Source organism: Leuresthes tenuis, unplaced genomic scaffold (assembly GCF_036924035.1).
Source record: "Leuresthes tenuis unplaced genomic scaffold, fLeuTen1.0.hap1 SCAF_7, whole genome shotgun sequence".
Classification (NCBI taxonomy): domain Eukaryota; kingdom Metazoa; phylum Chordata; class Actinopteri; order Atheriniformes; family Atherinopsidae; genus Leuresthes; species Leuresthes tenuis.
Window position 1 is genome coordinate 36,806,014 of NW_027325361.1, and position 24,033 is coordinate 36,830,046.

Genomic DNA, 24,033 nt, shown 5'->3' on the forward strand with positions numbered 1-24,033 from the left:
TGTATGGAGTTTAGAAGTTTTTCTTGTGTCTGTGTGGACATTTTCGAGATACACTGTTTACCTTGCATACTCCAAAGTCATGCCTATTATATTAACTTGTTTTTCTAAATTGACCAAGATGCAAGTGTGAGCATGCATGGCTGTGTGTCTCTTTGCTCACTGTGATTGACAAACAATCTGTCTTGAGTGTTGTATGTCTCTCACCCAATGTCAAAAATTATAGGCTTTAGAGGTTATGAGCCTGCACATGACATAAGTGCCCAAAGAAGATAGATTGAATAATCCATGTCAATACATGCTTTGAGCCAACTGTCCAAAACTGTTGAGCTTATGGGTTCATGCTTGAAGTAATGCCTTTAAACTTCAGATGTCCAGATCTCAAAATCTCTCTCATAGTTCTTCAGTGGATGAACTTAGTTCAGCTCAGTTTTATTGGAGTTTGATTTATTAGATTTATTCAGAGCAAGTTGAATGTCATAATTAGTACCACAGGAACTATCTCTGAAAGTAGAGGTATAACAATTCCATGAGATCTTTTGCATCTGAAAACAGTAAAGCTGATTCTAGAATACTGTTTTACGTGGTCAAAGACCATTTATATACTCCAACCATGTCCTCTTTACTCATATAACCCTGCAGCTAACAGGCATTGCCAGATACATAAATGGGACCCCAGCAGAAGATAACATTCCACTGACTGTCAGAGTCATGGACATGAACGACAACCCTCCCTACTTTACGCTGCACACTGGAAGCATCGCAGAGGAAAGCAAAACAGGTAAATCCAGACTTTAAACTGTACTTCCACCAACCTTGTAGCCTGAGTTATTGTACAAACAATACCCTCTGCAAATCAAGATTCAAGATAGTTTTATTTGTCACATACACAATCATACAGAGTACAATGTGCAGTGAAATTTTTCCTCGCCCTGCTACCAATAGAAATAAGAATTAAAGTTGAATATGAATAATGTAAAAGAATAAATAAAAAAGAATAAATAAAGAAACATGAAAATACAATATTCACAAATATCACAAGACTTTTGATTATTTTTTGTTAAAGAAATATAGAAATTTGCTTAAGACTTGATTCAGAGCTAACGTGATGCTGCATTTCAAGACACATGAGCAATTACTTTATTTCAGAATTGATGACAACATAAAGTCATTGTCAGTAATGTACAATATAAGCTAAATATTTAATGTTGTAATAATTTACAATATAGCCTGGAAATCTAATGTTTCAAATCATTTCTACAGATATTGAGAAGGCTTTATTAAGCAGTTTGAAGTTTTTCGAAAAACTCTAGGGTTTTTAAACACTGTTTATGTGTAATAATGATTTTCTTAACAAAGCCCTAAGTTTAAATGGGTTAAGTTGAAGAAAATAATCTTATTAAACAATAAGGCAAGCAGTTTGTCTGGGGTGATTGAAATTCTTGCAGGTCAGGCATCTATACACCTAAAACTTTCCACTAACCTGTGATCAGGTCATAGACTCATCAGGTTCAAGAGGGAGGCCCTGACATCCCCCCTCTCAGAAACATTCTTCAGCTCCTCCTAGGGGATCTTGAGATGTTTCCAGAACAGAAGATAAATATACAATCCATCAAGTGAGTTCTTAGAATGTCTTTCTCTTTTGGATTTTATTGAAGATCCATAAGTTGGTCTGTCTGAGGATCTTCTCTCAGTGTCATAATTCTGGCCATCAGCATACATTCAAATAATAGCCCTGTCCAGTCTACTCAGGTCAAGAAAGGGATGACCCCCCCCACTCCCCTTTTTTTTTCTTGCTTGCTCATTTGATTAATTCTGCTAAAATGATCTTTGCCTGATCTAATCTGTTTCAGAAACCTTTGTAATGCAGATTGAGGGTAAAGATGATGACCAGCCAGGAACGATTAATTCAGAGCTCCACTACAGGATCATCAGTGAAAAGCCACACGGTGCAGGTCACATGTTCACTATCGATGAAAAGACAGGCAAACTTTACGTCAAGGAACCCACACTGGACAGAGAGGTAATTATCATTACACGCTCAGGACACACTGCAAATATGATTGTAATTGTACAATTGATTCATTAAGTTATGAAGTTTTCTTTTAAAGGTTTGATGTAATTTTCTGAGGTCTTATTGAGACGTATAAGACAGGCTTTGGTCAAAATATCTGTTGGTTTAAGCACAGCGGCCCTAGTCTTAGCCCTGTTTTCACAGTTGTTAACAGTCTGTTTGTGAAAGGGTGTAGTGCTCAGCTCCGCCCACACTACACCCTTTTAATGAGGTCAGCAACTACTCACACTATGACTATAACGCACTATCATGCTGGCTATGGCGAGTTATGGTGTCTTTACATACATCACCTGTCATCAAATCCTAGGAATCCATTGTGTAATTTAATAATGCAAATATAATTAAGCTATTCCTCCATTCATACCAAAAACACTCTAGCTCTATATATAGATATAGATAGTTACTCTGTTGATCTGAGAGGGAAATGGTTTAGCAGTGTAACTATATGTATAAGAGTTGTCCATGGCACTCAGTGAAGAACAAGCGTGAGGAGAGGACCGGTGTTGTGTTGGAAACACACCTTATCCACACAGCTGCAGGTTGTCTGAGTTACAGAACAGAACCGTTCAACTAGAAACAATTCAATTACCAAAGTGATGGCGTAACAAAAATGTTTTTCTTTCAAAAAGTAACAGCAATAACTTGGAAGGCTTGTCTCCGTACTTTTTTTTCTTCTTTGCTCATTTGATGGATTTTGGCCTGTTGTGATCTGTTGCAGGATCTTTGAACTGTTGTGCAGATTGTGGGTAAAGATTATAACCATCCTTAGAAGTTGGTGTACATTACCTTCATTACCGAAGCCGTTAGAGTTAGCTACTGCTAAACAAAAAAATTGATCAATAAATGAGAAAGAAAAACATGAGGAGTTATTTCTCAGATGCTTCCATTTCCCTGCTCTGAAGTTCAGGCTCTGAGAGTTGGAACTGATCCTCTTTGTGGCTCAGTTCCTTCAGTCCAGCGTTGAACTGGACCAGATATATACTTCACATACACAGTCTTTAGCTAACTCTTACTGGAACATCCTCATATATAGGGCTCTTTTATCCAGTCTTGGAATGAAAATTGGCTCATTAAATTAAGAATTTTCAAACAAAAGAACATTTTACAGCAGCAATTTATTTTTTTTTTTTTGCTACTTCTTAACCATGAAAAGACATCACTCTTCAATTTGACTGGCATCCGATCTTTTCAGCTGTTCTCCGTGGAGCTAACCGGAGGGTATGTGTAAATGGTTTTTGTTTTTCATTTTCTCTGGCAGACACATGACTTCTACACACTGATTATAGAAGGAACTGATATGGGAGGAGGACCAGGGGGATTAAGAGGGACAGGAACTGTGGAGATCAAGATCTTGGACATAAATGACAACATCCCCACACTGGAAAAATCTGAGGTAATAAATATTGCTTATTTTTATTTTTAGAAGTTTATGTGCTTATGCTTATACATTAGTAATATCATTAAAAGCAAGAGCTAAAATACAAACAAACAATTATAGAGGCTAATATGAAAATAATCCTTCTCAAATGTAAGTCTATTTCCCTGCTGAGACACAGATATCTTGCTGGGTGTGGAATGTTTCTAGGCCGCAACCTTTGGGCAGAGGCTACGTAGACACCATTGAATTACAGTGTGTGGATATGAGGACAAAAAAACAGCTTCAGTTTTCAGTTGGTGACATTATGGTGTGCACTCCAAAATGCTTGGTACAAAGACACATTTCTATTTGAGTTCTCTCTCTGCTCCTCAGTTTATTTAAATAAGGGGCATGTAGGAAGGTGGGGCGCTGGTCCAAGGAGGTGAAGGGCGAGAGAAGATGGCTGGGCTGGTTGGCAAGCTGACAGGCGAGCAGGCTGGGCTGGGCTGGGCTGGGCTGGGCTGGCAGGCAAAAAACTTTTTAAAAAAACAAAATAATATTCCCTCCACTCCAGGAGGAAAACTGAAAGAGCTATATAAGTTTAACAAAATAACTTTGACGCTGTCTTCTAAAGAGGCAACAAGAAATCAAACTCACTTCTGTAAACGGAGGCACTATGAAATATTACCAAAACCAAAAATCCCTCCTTTAAAGGAGGCACTATGAAACTTTATGAAAACAAAGTCGCTCCTAATGGACTATGAATTTAAACGAGGCTAGACTATGACTAGGAATCAAAAAGGATACAAAACAAAACCACTCTGATGGAGGGAAACACTTTCTCGCTTTCTCTTTCTTTGTCTTGGGGCTCTTTGCTGCATCGTCATAGTTACAGGTGCATGATGTGGTACCAAAATGATGAATTGCCCTTTCTCTACCTTTAATAAAGTTTCAGGCCCATGAATGTGCATAATGAATTTCAGTCAGATGCACATATTTTCAAGGGCCACATTTTTCTTTGGTTTTGCTTTGAATGACCTGCGACATCTCTGGAATCAAATGTTCAGATAAAAATCTGTAATAGCTAAAAGTGGACAAATGGCTTTCAAATTTTCTGAGGAGTGCAATGCAGGAATGCAATGTACTGTGAACTGCACAAAGAAAATTGATAATATATGTGCAAATATTCATATGTTGTCAATCTTTATAAATATATCAATCAAAATTTTATCAATAGTAAATAAACATTGAGGAGACAAATGTAATTAATCAAATCAAATTATATATCAGAAGTAATTGTTCTCCTGCTTATTTGCTTGTTGGTTGTCTTAAAGTAATTGAAACAAAAACAGCTGAAAACACTGAAAACAAAGTTTTTAAATCAGTTACTTTAACCACCTTGTAACATAATTATGCAACAGTGTGCTGCATTTTATGAGTTGTTGTTAGTTTGGTATTTTTACAATGTCAGATTGGCAAGACTATTTTTTTACACTTTGTAAGTGATTGTGGTTATTTATAGCAGATTTTTGTTTCTTTTTTATTTTGAATATGTTTCAAATGATAGTATGGAATTAGCAAAATGTGAGAAGTTAGAGAACTGTACATGTACCATAAATATCTCTAGCCTACTAACAATCAATAGTTTCTGAATTTTATTTCACATGGCACCAGAGGTGGGGACTCGAGTCGCACTTAAAGGGGAACTCCGGTATTTTTAGTCCTAGACCTTATTTCTGGCATGAAATACGTTCATCTACTCACTGAGAACAGTTTGGTGAAAGTCGGCGTCCTTCTGAAGATATTTAGATAACTGGAGATCCATATAACGGAGTGAACGGGGCTTAGAGGATGCAGCCTCTAAATAAGGCATTATCTGTCTTTATTTCACCAATACTTTAAGAAGAATGAATGAACGAACGTGTACTATTGCTCTGTTAGCTCATAGCTGCTGTTATGTGGCTACTTAGGACAGCTAACGGAGGGATTTCTACACAGGCACTCTACTGGGACCACTTCATCCACACGCCCCCCTGGAGCACAGTTTATTTAATCCTTTCTCTGTGACAGTCGGCTAACTTCACACAGAGTTTGCGGCTGATAGTTTTGTGCAACATGGCAGGATATTTATCAGATTTTGACAATGTGAACGACGACTTTGAGTAAGATGGACGTCCTTACGGGAGTGAATGAGCTGTGCTGCAGCCAAGCGTGTCGATGAAGTCGTTCCAGTAGAGGTGTGTGTTGACAGATAATGCCTTCAGATAATTCACCTTCCTTATCACAGCTGCGCAAGGCACCATAACCCCATGCTCCCCGGGTGCTGTAATTGGCTGCCCACCGCTTCAGTGTATGGCATCTGTCTCCATGAGTGTGTGACACTGTGCATGTGCATGTGTGTTTAACAGGTGCCGACCTGAATGGGTTGAATGCGGAGGACAAATTTCATGTATTTCATGTATCTACATGACAAATAAAGTCTAACTTAACTCACTTAAATAGCCCTCTTAAGTGACCATGTTCTGATCAGTTTTGATCCTGCAGTGTATAATGATATTACATATATTGATAATACAGTACATGCTTTCAGTCCATAACATACAACAATGCAGTCTTATCTGGACCAAATGGTATATGTCTAATGATAGAACGTTCGTTTTAGACATTTGAGACTTGAGACTTGACTTGGACTCCCAACACAAAGACTTGGACTTGGAAAAATATACTTGTGAACATGTCTGCATGACACATGTTTGTATGAAAAGCAGTTGCAGATATGGATAGGATCTGTTCATTTTTGGGATGATTTCAGAGATAGATGTTGTTGGTTGTTCCCAGTGTTTTTTGTTTCATGTGCAGAGAAGACGGGGTCAGAGCTTATAGTAAGACTACACTGTTTTAACACTTCATTTAGCCATTTAGGCTATGTGTTTAGAATACTTTTTTTTTTTGCAGTACTCTGGCTCAGTGGATGAAAATGTTGCTGATGTTGTTGTGATGAGAATCAAAGCTCTGGACAAAGACCTCGAGCACAGTGACAACTGGCTCACTGTCTTTAAAATTGCCAGTGGAAATGAAGATGATCTCTTTTCCATTGAGACAGACAAAGATACCAATGAGGGCATCCTAAAGCTGGTTAAGGTAATCCTTTTTTTTCAGCATAACTTTGAATCTTTGTTATGTTCTTATTATCAATATTATTACAACAGCTGGTCTCGTGATTTTTTTTCTCATTCTTTTTTCTTTTTGTTTATTTCACTCTCAACCCAACTCTCTTCCATCTGGATCAAATAGCCCGTGGATTTTGAACAAGTACAGAATCTTGAGCTTGGCCTGCTTATTGAGAATGTTGCTCCTTTTGTAACTGGCAGTGCTATAATTATGGACGTGGATGTTCAGGTTGGGGAAGGAGATCCTCTGTCTGCTGGAACTGGTGCAGGAACTGGTGCAGGAGCTGGTGCAGGAGCTGGTGCTGGTGCAGGAGCTGGTGCGGGAGCTGGCGCTGGAGCTGGCGCTGGAGCTGGAGCTGGAGCTGGTGCTGGAGCTGGTGCAGGGGTAAACCTAGGAGTAGATGTGGGTTTAGATGCAGATCTGGAAGGAGAGGTGGATTTGGGATTGGACACAGGACTTAAACCTGAGGCAGGACTTGGCCCTGGAATTGGGATCAAGCCTGGTGCTGGGCCTGCAGCGGGTGTTAAGCCAGGCATCAAACCAGGACCAGGACCAGAACCAGGACCAGGACCAGGACCAGGACCAGCATCAGGACCAGGACCAGGACCAGGACCAGGACCAGGACTTAAGGCAAAGCCAAAAGCACCAGCAAAAAGCTATCCTATTAAGATAGCAGTAAATAATGTGCCAGAGGGTCCATCATTTGTACCCAACACCAAGAATGTTCCCGTGTCTGAGGACCCAAATGAGGCACCTGAAGATGGTATCATCGCTGTATTCAATGCTATCAATCCAGATACTGGAAAACCAGCTGAAGATGTCAGGTAGGGAAAATTATAGTTGTCATCAGCCAAGCTAGCAGCTCTTAGGGATTGTACATAGACACTAATGTTTGATATATTGATATTTGCATTGTTTACCAAAGTCAGCTTCTGCACTTAATGTGTTAGCATGCAATACATTACGAACAGTTAAACTTAAAGTACACCTGAAGCTAAAGGAAACATCATTAGTTGGTGGAGAAATTTTGCTCCACAGATGGTTTAATTGCTGAATGATGTTGATGTTGTCTCTGATCAGAAACTGTTGTAGGAAAAAGTAAGTACACTCACAAATACACACAAAACAGTTGGACCTTTTCAGTATATCTGAACAAGCAAATAATTGATCATCTTCAAAATCATTAGTAAAAGTGATGTATTTAAACAAACATTGAGTTTTTTAAGCATTTTAATAGTTCAAATAAATAAACACAATGGATAGTATGGAAAAAGTAAGTAAATCTTCCGATAAGCATGCATACAGTATGCTTCTTTGATGAATTCAAAACGTTATTCACTCACTGCCATGTTGTTGCCAAAATGTCACTACTGTAAATGGTTAGACGTTAAGCCTCTTTCTGAAAATGATTGTCCTGACATTTGTAATGTGTCCTGCAGATGCTATGAAGAGTTGATCCAAAACCAGTAACAATATTAGTACAGCCTTTCTCATCTCTCCTAACAACCTTCTGTTTATCTTAATCATGGATTTGAAATTAAGCACCTAATATTAAAATGCAAAAAAGAAGCATGGTTTCCAAAATGGGTACACAGAAAATGTGGGAATTAATTTGGAGTCAGGATACTCAGGAAGGCACAGGAGGCATTAGGTAGAATTATTAAAGGAGTAGCTTTTAATGCAACTTGATTGCTGCATACAGGAAGCATACAAAGTTTCTGTATGATTATATGTTTTCTGGCCATTTTCACTTCGATGTAAACTTAATGCTCCATCCTTGCAATATTAGTGTGTGTGCATCAAGAAATAGCAAACAGCATGATCCCTTCTCCCTCAGCTTAGTTTATTTTAATGTAAAAAATGACCAGACTTACCGGTGCTAAACCAAATTCATTTAAAGAACTCTTAAAACAGTAGAGAAGTCTGTGACCTATAAAACTGTGCTTCTGACTTGTTTTGTAGTCACTTTTGTCATGCAAAAGAAAATCTTCCTCTGGTCATAGATAACAGTATGATATCATTTAATCGAGGCAATTGTTACTACCTGTTGATATTGTTTTAAGGGTGTCACGGGACGAGCCGGGCCGACTATGAGTAAAAGACAAGGTTTATTAAAGGGCAGGTGCTGGCTGTGGTGAAGAAGGTACTGAGTCAACTGAGGGGCAAGCACGTAGCTGGTGAACAGGCAGGCGTCTCGAAATCCACAGTGGCGAGCTAAATCCTTTAGCTTGGAAATCGAGCAACCGAGGAGCAGACACTGCACAAGAGAATAAGATAAGTACATAGAGAGTTTCACTGGGAAATAAGCGCAGAAGTCAGCCGAATTACCACTGTAGCAGTGAGAACAATCTGGCAAAGACTGGTTTCTCCAGCAGATCCTTATGAAGGCGTCTTTGATGAGCGCAGATGGAAAGCAGGTGCGAATGCAAGAGCTGAACCAGACTCTGCCCCCGGCTTCCAAGAAAACCTGCTCAACCCAGAAACCAAACAAATACCACAGCTAAGCATGATCATGACAAAGGGAAGTTCACTGTTATTGTTCGTATGTGTTGAAACAAGAAACAAAATTTCCATAGGGGCAGCTGTAGCTCAGGAGGAAGAGCAGTCGCCCGCCAATCAGAGGGTCTGTGGTTTGACTCCGGCTTCCCCGGGCCACATGTCAGAGCATCCTTGGGCAAGACACTGAATCCCACGTTGTCTACCGATGCATCCATCGGTGTATGAATGTGTGTGAATGGGAAGCGCGTAGTTAGGTATGGACTAAGACGTGCTGTGTGTGTGAATGGGTGAATGTGGCATGTAGAGTTCAAAGCGCTTTGAGTGGTCAGTTAGACTAGAAAAGTGCTATATAAGTACAGTCCATTTACCATAGGATGTATTTACTTTTTTACTGACAATTGACAACAACAAAGTATAAGTACTGAAATAAAAATACGTTCCATTTATTTGCTTTGTTGGAGGGGCTTAAGAGAGATAAGAACACCTGTATTTATTCATTCAAACATTCAGCCTTTTTGTAATTTGTAAATGTAGGTGGAGCCTCATTAAACAATAATGTCAAGGTCAAGATGGGACCAAAATAGCTTGGAATAAATAAAGTGAAAGAGGAAGCAAACAGCTGCACTGTATTATTTCAGTAACTCCATACTGTAAGTGTCCAACATAATATTTTAGGCCAGGGTGGTTTATTGTCTCCCGGCTTTAACTATATACAAAAACAACTGCATGTAGCCTCATTCTCTGAATTTTTGTTTTTTTACCACAATGTCAAACTACTCTTTAACCAAATCAAACACTAAAAATGAAGCTGCGATAAAACATCCTACCCATGTTGTAATGTTTTTTTTAATTGTTCCTTTTGCCTCAGTTATGCCAAAGCCTATGATCCAGACAACTGGTTTACTATTGATGAAGAGACAGCTGAGATCAAGCTCAACAAGCTACCAGACAGAGAATCACCATTCTTAGTCAACGGTACCTACGTTGCCAAAATTCTGGCTATAAGCAAAGGTAAATATCATTAGCAACAAGACTTCATGAAGAGCCTTTGTCTTTCCTACTGATGATTTATCTCTTTTAAGTTTCTGAGTTGCATGAGGAATTTGCAAATGTACTTTGGACAGTTAATTCTTGAAATTAAGCACATTGATCATGACAGAATCTGTCAAACCATGGTGTTAATCACAGTGTATCAGCCCACAGAATGAGTTTAAACCCTTTGGCCAAATAATTCTCATCCACTGCCAATTTTTAGTCATAAAAACAATAGTTAAGACTTGAATATCATCTAGACATCGGTCATAGCAGCAATGTAAAAACAACATCAAATTCAAGTCACTGATGTTAGCCTACAAAGTGCTTAATGGAACGGCTCCCATCTACTTGAATGCTCTTGCAAAGGCTTCTGTCACAACTGGGTCCCTCCGTTGGTCCCAGGATTGTCGTCTAGCAGCTCCTACACCACGCCTAAGACAATCCAAACTCTGTTCATGTGTCGTCCCACGATGGTGGAATGACCTACCGAGCGCTACCAGAACAGGGGCGTCCCTGTCTATCTTCAAGAAGCTCCTGAAAACCCAGCTCTTCAGAGAGCATCTCCTATCCCAGCACTTACCTTGTACTTCCCTCCCCCCTCTATCTCTGCACTTTATCTTTCTGCACTTCCTTCTATGCCTGCACCCTATCTCTACTCTGTCACCTCTGACAGAGTCGGACTCCTGGGTTCCTTCTATGTAGTTTATTGTTAGCTTTTTATATAGCTGTTATATCTTCATTTGCAAGTCGCTTTGGATAAAAGCGTCTGCTAAATACAGAAACAACACATTTGTGCTGTGATGTTTATTTAGCCTGAAAGGTTACTGATTTATTTAAATTTGTAAAAATACCATTTAAGATGTATGTTTAAGTCACTTCAGCAACAGAGGTTCACCACAGGCTAAGCTCCTGCAGTACAGACAAGATGTTTACAGTGTTTTATTGTTTCACTAACTAAGCTGTTGTTTCCCCCAGATATGCCATCAAAGACAGCCACAGGAACAATAGCCATTCAAGTCGCTGACTCCAACGACCACTGTCCTACTTTAGTCACCACACACACCAGTCAGTGCTCTAATGAAAAAACTGTTTATATTACTGGCTTTGATGAAGATGCCGTTCCCAACGCAGCTCCATTCTCATTCAGAATCATACCTGACGGTACACAAGGCAACTGGGTTGTAGAAGTCATCAATGGTGAGAAAATTATTTTTAGGTCAAAAGATAGTTTACAATAAATATTTATCCAGTTTGTATTATTTGACTTTCCAGAAGTTAGAGAACAATCACTTTTTGGTACTACTCAGAGCAGAGCATAAAGACACCACCTGTAAATATGTGAAAGGATTCAACAGTATTAAGTAGTATAACCAGACTGAAAAGATGACTGGAGAGTACTGAATATAAACAAACATGGTTAAACTCAGCTGTCTAATGCCAGAGCCTTCATTAGCTAACTGTTCATTACAATGAAGTTACATTATATAAATACTGAGCGTATCTATACTTATACTGAGCATTGAGTCCTTTTTCCTGGGGGTTATCCGTGCTCCCATACCGACAAGTCTAAAATGAACAGCATTTAGCTCTGATTTTTGACACCCATCCCTACCGAGGATCTCACTGTTATGATTTGGCACTTTATGGGTGTACTGTAAATAAAATTTAATTGAATGATTGGTGATATTATTGCAACTTCTACAGTAGTAATATAAAGATAAGATAAACCTTTCATAGTAGTAAGATTACTGTAACGGTGTTATTACTGCTAAAATAACAGCTAATACTAATAGAGTATGTGTGACATTTCTGTCTTTTGCTGCTCCAGAAACAACTGCTGCTCTTCATTCTCAAGAGACACTGTGGCCTGGCATGTACGAGCTGCAGGTGGAGGTGATGGATGCACAGGGTCTGTCCTGCCCATCCGATGAGGTTTTTATTGTGGACTTATGTACCTGTGACGGAACAGTGGACTGCAGCTTGAAGGCATCATCTCAACTAGTAACCACATCGGAACTCTCTTCAGGAGCCCTTGGACTGCTCTTAATGGCAGTCTGCCTACTGCTGTGTGAGTTCATCATCAAGAAATACTCAATGCTACTGTGTTTAATACGGACCTCTTTATCACAGACAAGCAAGAATGTAAACAATATGGATAAACAATGGGCAACAATCCCATACAAAAAATACTTTATTTAATTTAAGCAGAAATATTAATAACTGTTTAATACAACATTGCTTACTTTGACTCAATCCACAGTGTTTACAAGAAGCTAAACATCACTGAGAAAAGTATAACTGCATTACTTGGAAAAGTAACTTCCTGATTTACAAACAGTATATGAAGACTGATAAATGTCTGTTATTTTATTTTAAATAATCTTTTGCATTACTGTTTAAAAGAAGAAATCTTTGTTGTCTTCTCTTTGCAGTTATCCCTCTTCTCCTGCTGCTCTGCCAGTGTGGAGGAAAAAATACCATTTTCCCTGACCAGTTTCGTGATCTGCCATTTGACACTAAAAACCACCTGATATCCTATCACACTGAAGCCATAGGTGAAGATAAGGTGGGTTAACATTTTTCTTCTTCCTTCAGAAAAAAATACCTTATGTTTATTAATTGGTACAGCTCACCAGTACATTAACAAAAATATGGCACATTTTTTATGCAGTTTACTAAAATATATTCAAAATACCAATTCAATGAATGTGGGCTCAAGTGCAGAAACTGTGCTATAAGTTGAGAGTATTAAACTTCTAAATTGTAGGAAATATGGGGAAACTAAACAACTACTCCATAAATGCATGGCAGAGTCCACCTACATTTAAGAACTGGCTTCATCGTGGCTGTGTGTGCATTGCATGTTCAGAGATTCGCCATCATCAGTCTCCTAACCAATACGGGAAGGGAGACAGGTTGGGGGAGAACTGCAGCTCACCTGGCCTTCAAATAGTCTCAGCTTGATTGCACTTATTCAGAGCAGGTGTCAGACCAACAGGCACACAGGGAGCACTTCTCCAGATGGAGCCACCGTTCCACCTGAAACTCAGAAAAAGCAAAAGATTGCCCAGCCTACTCCATCCATGATACTTAGCAGTTGTTGCGATTTGTACGTGGCATCCCAAGATATTTGGAACTGCTCTGAACATTTATTTCTGTCTGCTTTCTGATAGTTTTACACCTTCAGTGATGATAATTTTTTTAACTACTTTGCCAAACACATCAAGTCCAAATAACATTCCATTACTGTTGCTGCATACACGTGAGGAGGATCAGTAAGTGGGACAGAGTAAATCCTTTGTACAGCGGGGACAATAAGTATTTGACACATCAACATTTTTTTCAGTAAAGGTATTTCTAAGTTGGCTTTTGACACAAAATTTGCACCAGATGTTGCCATCAAGCCAAATATTGAATTAATATGAATAAATCAGAACATTTTAGTATACAAGTTGAGTTATAAGAAATAAAGTTAAATGACACAAGGAATAAGTATTGAACACATTTTATTTAATACTTTGTAGAAAAGCCTTTGTTAGTAATTATAATTTCTAGACGCCTCCTGTATAGAGAGACCAGTCGCCTGCATTGCTCAGTGATTCTGGCCCATTCTTCCACACAAACTCCCTTCAAATCTGGAAGGTCTGATCTTCAGTTCTCTCCATAGATTTTCAGTTGGTTTTAAGGTGGGTGATTGACTGGGCCAATCTAGCAACTTATTTTCTTTCTTTGAAACCAATTAATTGTTTCCTTGGCCTTGTGCCTGGGATCATTGTCTTGCTGAAATGTCCACCCTCTTTCCATTTTCAGCTTTTTTGGTAGATGGCAGCAGAATTTTAGCTAGAATATCCCTTTACATTTCTCCATTCATCCTGCCTTCAATAATATGACGTCTGCCAGTACCATTTGCTGAAAAGCAGCCCCGCAGCATGATGCTTCCCCCAAACTTAACTGCTGGTATAGTGTTCTGGGGGTGGTGGGCAGTGCCTTTTATTCTCCTAACATAGTGTGTAGAATGACAGCCAAAGAGTTCAGTTTTGGTTTCTTCTGACCATACTATTGTCTCCCAGTAATCCACAGGCTTCCCCAAATGTTTTGCAAACTTTATTCAGAAATGGAGTCTTGCATGGCGAGCGTGCATGGATGCTGTGGCGGTTCAGTATATTGCCCATGGTTTTCTTTGAAACAACTATACCGACTGATGCAAGGTCTTTCAGAAGTTCTGCCCGAGTGGCTCTTGGCTCTTGGATTACATTCTGGAAATGCATCTATAACCAATGCCATCAGAATGCTTTTCAACAATAAGATTACAAAGGTCTTGGGGGAGCTCTTTGCTTTTACCCATCATGAAGTCTTTCCTGTGTGATTCCTGGATAATGAAAAGCCGTTATAGGCCATCAACTAGGACTAAACCAGCTGATGCCAATTAGCACTGACAGGGGGCAGGGTTTCTCTCTCAATACTGACAAATTTCAGGTAATTTCCTGGCTTTCTATGCCTTTTTTCACCTTGTTATCTTCATGTGTTTAATACTTTTTCCCTGTCATTTTACTTTATTACACAGAACTCAATTTATGAACTTAAATGTTTAGATGTATTTGTATGAATAGAATACTTGATTTGATATTGACATGTGGTGAAAATATTGTGTCAGTAGACCCATTAGAAATACCTTTACTGAAAAAAAAATATCAATGTGACAAATACTTATTCTACCCGCTGTATATACCACTCTTGATGACAACTTGTGCACTTGGCTTTGAATTAAGTTGTCTTCCACAGTCCCTGGATGAAGGCACTTGGTGTGCTGTTGTTGTTGCGGAGCTCCTAGGATTCTGGTATCCATATGTACAGTATAAAGTTGTTCACTTTTTTTTTTAGACAATCCAGGTGATGTACAGATTATTCTGTCTGATTTTACGGTCTCAAGGGACTGTTCTGTCAGTTTATGTATTGATCCATGTGTCTACTCATCTTAGAAGCAATGTTGGTACACAGGATCTTCCATTTTGTGTAAAGGACGGTTATACTTACTTATGGTTATAATTACATTGACCATGTTCATACAGGTGATGTCCAAGCTGGCATGGCTTTAGTAATATGTCTCAGTCCATTTTCTGTTTTGTTGCTTTTTACGTGTGCAAAGCTGATGGTGTCACATATCATGATAGTAATACTGCTGTTCAGGAATCCAATTGCATATTCAAATGTCCTCTCTGCAATAACTTAAAAGTTCAAATCGTGTCAAATAATGTATGCGTTAATCTGTATTTTTTTCCTTAGGCGATGCCACTCCTAAGTGTGCCTATTATGCAGGAGACCAAGCAAAAAACTGAGAGGGCGCCAGCACCAAATTTCAACAAAATTTCCTCAGCAATTACAGAAACATATCAAACACCAATATATAATGAATCTGTGCAGATGTTTCGAGACACTAGCCAAACATTAATGGAGGCTGATAACACCTACATTCTTCCAAGAGAATCATATAACCATGGCATTGACATTGTTTCATTTAACAGGCAAACACATAGTTTTCAACACACAAATGCTCTTTATGAGGACATTGCCCTTCCTGATGCTTTCCTCGATGATTACTACTCACAGGTAATATGTTGGCGTTACAGGCTGCGGTTTATTGCTACCATATGTTTTTATATACAACTATGCTGAGAGTGTATTCTCATTAATATTTTCTCTGTTTCTTTGTCCCAAACAGAAAGCCATTTGTGCTGTGCCAGTGAAAGACAGTTTGTTGGAATATGAATTTGAGGGCCAGGGCTCCTGTGCTGGCTCAGTGGGCTGCTGCAGCCTTTTGGAGTCTGACAATGACCTGGACTTCCTCACTGACCTTGAGTCAAAGTTCAAGACTCTGGCTGAGATCTGTTGCCCTAGTGTATCAACACCCAAATCCACCTTGACACATAAAGCAACAGATGTAGTCAAAACCACAGCTGATGTAATTGGACCTGTTTTTAAGCCCAATTTTGAGCATGTTGTTCAGACAAAGCATGTTGAAATGAAGACGGAGAAAGTTGTATCGTCTGCTAACTGCACTACATCGTCTGTCAGTACAGTAAGCACCACCTCACCATCCATGACAGTTCCGCAATCACAGATTACTAATATCAGTCATTCTAACATTAGGGATTCTGTTAAACTGCCTTACCCAACTCAGACTGTTGTGCTAGTACAGCAGCCAATTTACTACTCACCCAACCCTTTACTGCAACCCATGCACCTTGAAGTTAAACCAAATCAACAGAACATAGTTCTGCTAGATGATGGGTCCCATGGAATGAATTTTCCAGGCTTGTTTCAAATCAATGGTCCTCAGAGTCGATCTGGACTTGTAATCAATGGAAGTCAAAGCTCTGTTTCAGGGCTTGTTATCCAGGAGACTAAAGGCTCTAAAAGTCATGCTTACCCCACAAGTTCTTTCAGACCCACTGGGTTGCTACAAGATACCCCAGCTTTGTCTCAGGGTGCCGTCCCTGTGGGAGGCTGGAACATATTGGGGTCAAATCTTGATGGTAATTCTATGTTACTCGGGGCTGAGTTAGACCCAGGTTCATCTCAAGGCATTTTGCCTAGAGATGCTATCCTGGCAAAAACGGCTGCTCCCCCTCAGAGGGTGTTAGGATTAGCAGCCCAAGCGCCTGTCTATAGTAGCCTGTCTGATCATGCTTTTACTATAAAAAGGGACATTGTCACACTGAAAAGACATTTGGGGCAAATATGTTTTGGGCAGATAGGGGATATGAGTTTAGGGTCATTCACTGTTTTGAAATTCCTGAATAGAATATGGATGGGATATATGGTGGCAGGGATCCCAGGCCACAGACAGGCTGAAAGTTGGTCAATTGAGATAGATCAGATCAGCATAAACTATTGCCAAGGAACAAATTCATTTAAGAAAGCAAATGATGCCAATTGTATTCTAACAGCATTCAGGCGAAATTTGCAAAAGGAAGTCAATCTAATAAGAATTTTGAGAAAAAATATGAATAAGTTAAATCCATTAAGTTTAAATATCTTTATTTAAGATGACGTACTAAATTGATTGTTAAAAAAAAAAGTCTTCATTTAAGCTCTCAAAAAAGTTGGCTTTTTTGAGAGGTTAAATGAAGACATTTTAAATCAATGGGGGAATTTTGTTTTTGTTTTTTTCTCTGAAAATTGCTCATTTAATACCAAAAAGCACCCAACTCCGACAACATTTAAAATCAACATTAATTTTTTTTCCACCATACTCCTACCAATAAAGCAAGCAGCATGATTAAAACCAAGGCGCTATCCCAACATGTCATGGAGATGTGTAGATTACTGTTGGATTATACCAATTATCAAAAACTTGGAATATTCCTTAGCATATGATTATTATTAACTGGCATGACTATGGCACCACCATAAACCTGTGAATAAAAGTGGGGGAAGACTACCAAAAGTCACTGACCAGAAAAGAAATGATTTAGTCAGAGTGGAAACAAAAACACCATTCTTCACAGCAAAGAATGGAGTGTCTGTCCACAGGAAAACTTTAAGCCATAGACTTTAGAGAGAGACTATCTTTGTGGCAAATTCTTGAAGAAAATCTGTCAGTTTTCCAGAGAATGTAGACAGAGGATAACTATTCAAAATGCCAATGACACCAAGCATGCTACATAAGACACACTTGAGAAGTTTATGGAGAAACTTTGAAAAGTCTTGGCATGGCGTTAGAAAAAAACTAGACCTTAGTCTTACAGAAAATGTGTTATGACAATAATATTGTTGTACACCTACTAAACCCTGAACACGTCCAGCTTGAGGAAGCTAAGCACTTTTGTTTTGAAGAATATGCAAAAATCCCAGTGTCCTGAGGTGGCAAACCTATTGACACACACTCCAAAGACAGCTCTAACTGTTACAAAACTGTTGTCTCTGCAATAGTGAGATTATTTGGACTGTGTGGGTCAATTTATTAAATCCCAAACACTTAAATTCTAATTAAAAATTGCAATTCAACAAAACAGGAAAAACACTTAGAGGGTTGACTACTTTCACAAGTTAGTGGACAGTAGCTATAGAGGCGGGTGAGTGGGCGGGCGGACAGAATCAATCAATCAATAACCATGGCTATAAATAAGCATTTAATGGACAAAGATCAAAGTAGGCCAAGATCCTGTCAGCGTAGATACAGGCAGTGCAGGTTCTAGTGGACAAAAAAGGTGTGTCAACATCTCAATTGACCAAAGATGAAGACACTATGAGCTTTAATTCTTAAATAGTTAACAGGATAACAACATTACTGACAAGGAGAAAAAGGATGTAAGGGAATTGGAGCAACATATAAGCAACTATGTTGATGTCTAACATTGTAACCAACTGGATAGGGATTCATTGATGTTGAATATACGTTAGATTAAGTTGGTCTGTGTATCCAGGAATCACACAACTTAAACAGTCAAATATTGGAACTTCAATTGCCAAATATAATCATAAAAACATATTGATCCTTTTTATTTGTTAAGTCTTTTTTTTAACCTAAAATCAGTGTTGAATTTACACTCAGGATGATTCTCTACTGACAAAATAAGTAGTATATGCAAATCTGTTGACTTGTACTTGCCTTGAAAGAAACAAGCTTTGACGTTGCAGTACATGGTAATCTTATACATTTGCATCATTACAAACACCTGGTCTTAATAGCAACAATAATTGAACTTTTTGCCACAATGAATTTAAAGTATTCAGACAGAGTACCTTTCTTAATGTCTCAAATGATGTCTTTTGAATTCTAACAAAGTCTCATTACTTACTATGAACTAAAATGTAAAAATGCATCATTTGAATATGCCTATGTCTCATTGGTGGAAACTATCATGGAATTTATCTGAACTTGCATGCAGAGGAAAGCATATTAAAGGGATAGTTCAGGTCTTTTTAAGTGTGGTTGTGGGAAGTACTGATAGCTAGTTAGTGCCTAATCTGCAATAGGCAATGGTCAGAGCACTCGCTGTTTGCAAAAGCAGTGAGGAATTATCATGGGGGAGTATTGAGGGTTTAATATTAGCTTTTACTATACATTTTTATGTATTGTGCTTATACAGAGCTGATACACTCATTTTTAAAGCGAACAAGTGTGAAGGGTTAAAACAGGAAAGGGACTGATCTGAGTGTTGAGAGAAACTGCTACATGCTTACAAGGGGAGTCTAAACAAGTGGGATGAAGCCTAGAGTGGAAAATGACTGGAAACAGGGAGATAGGGAGGAGTTTTCCCACACAGGGAGAAGTCATCTGACTGGAGCAGAGATGAGGTACGAGGCTGATATCGGACCAAGGACCAATCAGGGAAAGCCAAGTCTAAACCACGGCTTCTCCCCAACTTTTGGATCAATAATATTCACATCATGTTTGCATGGCAATATAGAAGCTTTTTTTTGCAAAAGAGTGGCACCCTTTTTCTGATCAGACTGCCTGGCAGAGAGAGGTCCACAGTGCTGTGTAACTTGAACCTTGAACCATAAAATAAATTTTGAGCTAGACTTGGAGTTCGTATTTCCTCTCTCAGACAAACGAGCATGAAAGGAACCAAGCTAACAGCTACATAAAACAGGGACAAAAAATCTAAAATATCTCAAACCTAAAAAATGTCATAGCAGTTCAGCAAATACAATATTCTAGAATTTTTTTACAATACATCACTATCGTATCAAATTATTGTTTACACATCACTGATTGCACTGCAGCTATGTAGCTATGTATCAGCTGAGTCCCCACAAGTTCTTTCAGACTTATTGGATGTCTGTTCCTGGGTATAATTTCTGCATAAATGTACAAGATGGCACATATTTATGGTTTTCCAGGTTGTTCCAAGTCGTCAATATTTAGATTTCAGGATCATTTATTTTTTACTGTCTCACAGTTGCTGTTTTGGGATAAAACTAGTGCCATGTGCAGATATGACAGAGGATGGCTACCTAAATTTTACTCCAGTAGAACTTGACTCTCTTGTTGACAGCACTACAGCTTCAATGCGTACAACACTGGACAATGTTGCCCCTCTGAAAAGGAAGGTAATCAGTCAGAAGAGGTTGGCTCCTTGGTATAATTCACAGCTGCTTTAAAGCAGACTGCAAGAAAGCTGGAGAGACAGTGGCGTTCCTCTAATTTAGAAGAGTCTCAATTAGTCTGGAAAGATAGTTTAATAACGTATAAGAAAGCCCTTCGTAAAGCTAGAACTGCTTATTATTCATTATTGATAGAAGAGAATAAGAATAATCCCAGGTTTCTTTTCAGCACTGTTGCCAGGCTGACAAAGAGTCCGAGCTCTGTTGAGCCATGTATTCCTTTAACTCTCAGCAGTGATGATTTCATGAGATTCTTTATCAATAAAATTGTTTCTATCAGAGAGAAGATTAATGGAATCCTTCCCACTATTATCACTGATGGATCATCAAGTTGTCACAGTCTATGTTCTGTCATAGTTTGTTTTTCAGATCACAGTTTATGTTCTTGTGTTTTCAGGTTATGTTCATGTCATGTTTCTCCCGTGTCACATTCAGTTCACTCACGTCACCTGCTTCATTGTTCACAGCTGCACCTCGTTCACTTATCACTCCCACAGTATTTAGTCTCCTGGTTTGCTTTCAGTCATCGCAGAATCCTCACTATCCCTTCATGCCTTGCCACAGAGAGATAAGTCTGGTTTTGCCTCATAGCCATAGTCCTGTTCATAGTTACTCATTCACAGTCATAGTCTTGTTTTGTTTTCATAGTTAAGTATTTTTGGTCCGGCTCTGCCGCGCTTTGTTTTTGCCTTTTTGCTCCCTGTTCTTGTGTTTTTGTGAATAAATCCTTTTTGAACTAAAAGAGCTGCATCTGGGTCCTACCTCACCACCAGTCCCTGACACAAGTAGAGCAGCTTTAGAAGTATCGTTAGAACCTGATTTGTATTTAGACGGCTTCTGCCCAGTTGATCTTTCTGAGCTAACAACAGCAATAGTCTCTTCTAAACCATCAACTTGTATTTTAGACCCAATCCCAACCAGACTGTTCAAGGAGGTTTTCCCCTTAATTGACACTTCCATATTGGATTTGATCAATCTGTCTTTGTTGACAGGATATGTACCTCAGACTTTTAAAGTTGCTGTAATTAAACCTTTACTTAAAAAACCTACTCTTGATTCAGAAGTGTTGGCTAATTATCGACCTATATCCAATCTCCCTTTTTTGTCTAAAGTTCTTGAAAAAATAGTTGCAGCTGAACTTTGATCATTTACATAGAAATAATCTGTTTGAAGAGTTTCAGTCAGGATTCAGAGTGCATCATAGCACAGAAACAGCACTGGTGAAAGTTACCAATGATCTCCTCTTAGCCTCTGATAGAGAACTTGTTTCTGTGCTTGTCCTGTTGGATCTCAGTGCTGCATTTGATACGATCGATCACAGCATTCTGTTACAGAGACTTGAACATGTTATTGGGATTAAAGGAACTGCATTAGGCTGGTTTAAGTCATATTTATCTGATAGATTCCAGTTTGTTCTTGTAAATGAAGAATCTTCCTCACACATTGGAGTAAGTCATGGAGTTCCTCAGGGTTCTGTGCTTGGATCGATTCTTTTTACTTTGTACATGCTTCCATTAGGTAACATTATTAAAGACATAAAGACCTGGATGACTCAGAACTGTCTGCTTCTAAATTCAGACAAAACTGAAGTTGTTCTCTTTGGACCTGAGCGCTTCAGGGAGAAATAGTCTAGTTATATAGTTACTCTAGATGGTATTTCCTTGGCTTCCAGTTCTACAGTGAGGAACCTTGGAGTTATTTTTGACCAGAATTTATCATTTGACGCACATATAAAACTGATTTCTAGGACTGCCTTCTTTCACCTTCGTAATATTGCTAAAATCAGGAACATCCTGTCTCAGGGTGATGCAGAGAAACTAGTTCATGCATTTGTTACTTCAAGATTGGACTACTGTAATTCCTTATTATTGGGCTGTCCCACAGATTCTCTGAAAAGCCTCCAGCTGATCCAAAATGCTGCAGCCAGAGTTCTGATGAGAACTAACAGGAGAGATCATGTTTCTCCAGTTTTAGCTTATATTCATTGGCTCCCTGTTAAATTCAGAATAGAATTTAGGATTCTTCTCCTCACATATAAAGCTCTTAATGACTGAGCTCCATCATATCTTAAAGATCTCATTGTAAGATATTTTCCAAACAGAGCACTTCGCTCCCAAACTGCAGGTTTACTTGTTGTTCCCAGAGTTTCTAAAAGTAGAATGGGAGGTAGAGCTTTCAGTTATCAGGCCCCTCTCTTGTGGAAAAAGCTGCCAGTAAATATCCACAAAGCAGACACCCTTTCCACTTTTAAGATTAGGCTTAAAACTTTCCTTTTTGATAAAGCTTATAGTTAGGGATGGCTCAGGTGATCCTGAAACATCCCATAGTTAAGCTGCTATAGGCTTAGACTGCTGGGGGACCTCATCTGTCACACCTTTCCTCACTTTGCTCTCTTTTTCCCCTGTTTAATTTCTAAAATGATATTATGTACATGTGACATTATTGTGGTTATTAACTTGTGTTTCCCTGTTCCAACAGGTATCCTTTGAATGGTGTTATGGTGTTTTTCCCCCCTCTTTTCCCTCTTTTCTGTCTTCTCAAACCCCAGCTGGTCGAGGCGGATGGCCACCCTTCCTGAGTCTGGTTCTGCCAGAGGTTTCTTCCTGGTTCTGGTTCTGCCAGAGGTTTCTTCCTGTTAAAAGGGAGTCGTTCCTTTCCACAGTCGCCTCAGGCTCAGGACGGGAGATTGGACTGAAGACAAGTTGCGGTGCAATTTGTTGCTTTCCTTCGCTAGGATATTGTTTTTGAATTGGCTCTGTATGTATGATTTGGACTAATTTAGAATTTAATAGATTGAATTTAATTGGATCATGATTACAATTAATTGAATTCCAATTGACTTGAATTGGACTATATTATTTAAGTCCTTTGAGATTACATTTTTTGTGATTTGGCGCTATATAAATAAACTGAATTTAATTTAATTTAATTAAATCAGAAGGAATACAGTTTTTATTCTGCTCTGTGATGCATTCTGACGTATCAAATGTCAAAAGTTACTTTTTCATCTGATAATATTCTGTATATACTAACCTCTTCCATCAGAACAGCTTAGTGAGCGGAGGAGAAATATAGAAATGTTGTTTCTACAGATATTAGGTAAACAGTTTAGAAAATGTCATTTGAATCAGGGCAATGTCAAAATCCTGTCATATCAGGTTAATTTTGTTCTGCATATCATTTAAGCTTCATCTTGGATGGAAAGGGCTTTATTATCACTCTATGAAAATGGCAGCATTTTGAACAGATTCTCTGCTGTCTTGGGGACTTTAATGTTCTCTGTAAATGATCAATTTTAATAAATGTTAGTCAGTGTTATTAAAAGTTGTCCATTTTCATTCATTTGTCCCTGAATAATTCTGAATACAAGAGTACCTTAGATTCATGAAGAAAGGTAAATGTAATTTAAATTATGCAAAGTATCCCCAGAGAAACACATTAACAGCCAGTAGTAATAAGGCATTTACATTGCAGACTTTTCTCCAAACAGGCTTCTCTTGTAGGATATCCAGATGAATGTTTTCAGTCCCTGGAGGGGCCGATTGAGAAGTCGGACCATGTAGACCACAGAGCCACAGAACAGTTCTCTTCCATCTTGACTGTGGCAAGCTGTCAGTGGCAGAGCTCTCCCAGTGAACTGCATCAGGTGTGACCTGAGGGTTTGTGAGGTCAATCCGTGGCTCAAGGCTATATCTAGACCACCAGGTCAACCTATATAGCTGCAGAGAAGAGGAAAAATAACAGAAAAATGGTAAGTGTCATGATTACCTTCAAATCAAGGACATTT

The 24,033-nt window shown here is 38.8% G+C and overlaps 2 protein-coding genes across 2 annotated transcripts in view; one reads left to right on the top strand and one right to left on the bottom strand.

Moving 5' to 3' along the window:
* Nucleotides 1-20,750, top strand: part of LOC140312464 (desmoglein-2.1-like) — a 32,547-nt gene extending 11,797 nt beyond the window's left edge. The window contains exons 4-15 of the mRNA XM_072390293.1: nucleotides 640-778; nucleotides 1,851-2,020; nucleotides 3,330-3,464; nucleotides 6,384-6,569; nucleotides 6,723-7,423; nucleotides 9,967-10,109; nucleotides 11,109-11,330; nucleotides 11,962-12,201; nucleotides 12,566-12,699; nucleotides 15,417-15,740; nucleotides 15,853-16,767; nucleotides 20,682-20,750. Coding sequence (XP_072246394.1) covers nucleotides 640-778; nucleotides 1,851-2,020; nucleotides 3,330-3,464; nucleotides 6,384-6,569; nucleotides 6,723-7,423; nucleotides 9,967-10,109; nucleotides 11,109-11,330; nucleotides 11,962-12,201; nucleotides 12,566-12,699; nucleotides 15,417-15,740; nucleotides 15,853-16,767; nucleotides 20,682-20,750 — 3,378 coding nt within the window. The remainder of the gene's footprint in view (nucleotides 1-639; nucleotides 779-1,850; nucleotides 2,021-3,329; nucleotides 3,465-6,383; nucleotides 6,570-6,722; nucleotides 7,424-9,966; nucleotides 10,110-11,108; nucleotides 11,331-11,961; nucleotides 12,202-12,565; nucleotides 12,700-15,416; nucleotides 15,741-15,852; nucleotides 16,768-20,681) is intronic.
* A 2,687-nt stretch (nucleotides 20,751-23,437) lies between these two features.
* The window catches only part of slc5a9 (solute carrier family 5 member 9), a 138,416-nt gene continuing 137,820 nt past the window's right edge, over nucleotides 23,438-24,033 (bottom strand). The window contains exon 14 of the mRNA XM_072390258.1: nucleotides 23,438-23,965. Coding sequence (XP_072246359.1) covers nucleotides 23,657-23,965 — 309 coding nt within the window. The 3' untranslated portion in view covers nucleotides 23,438-23,656. The remainder of the gene's footprint in view (nucleotides 23,966-24,033) is intronic.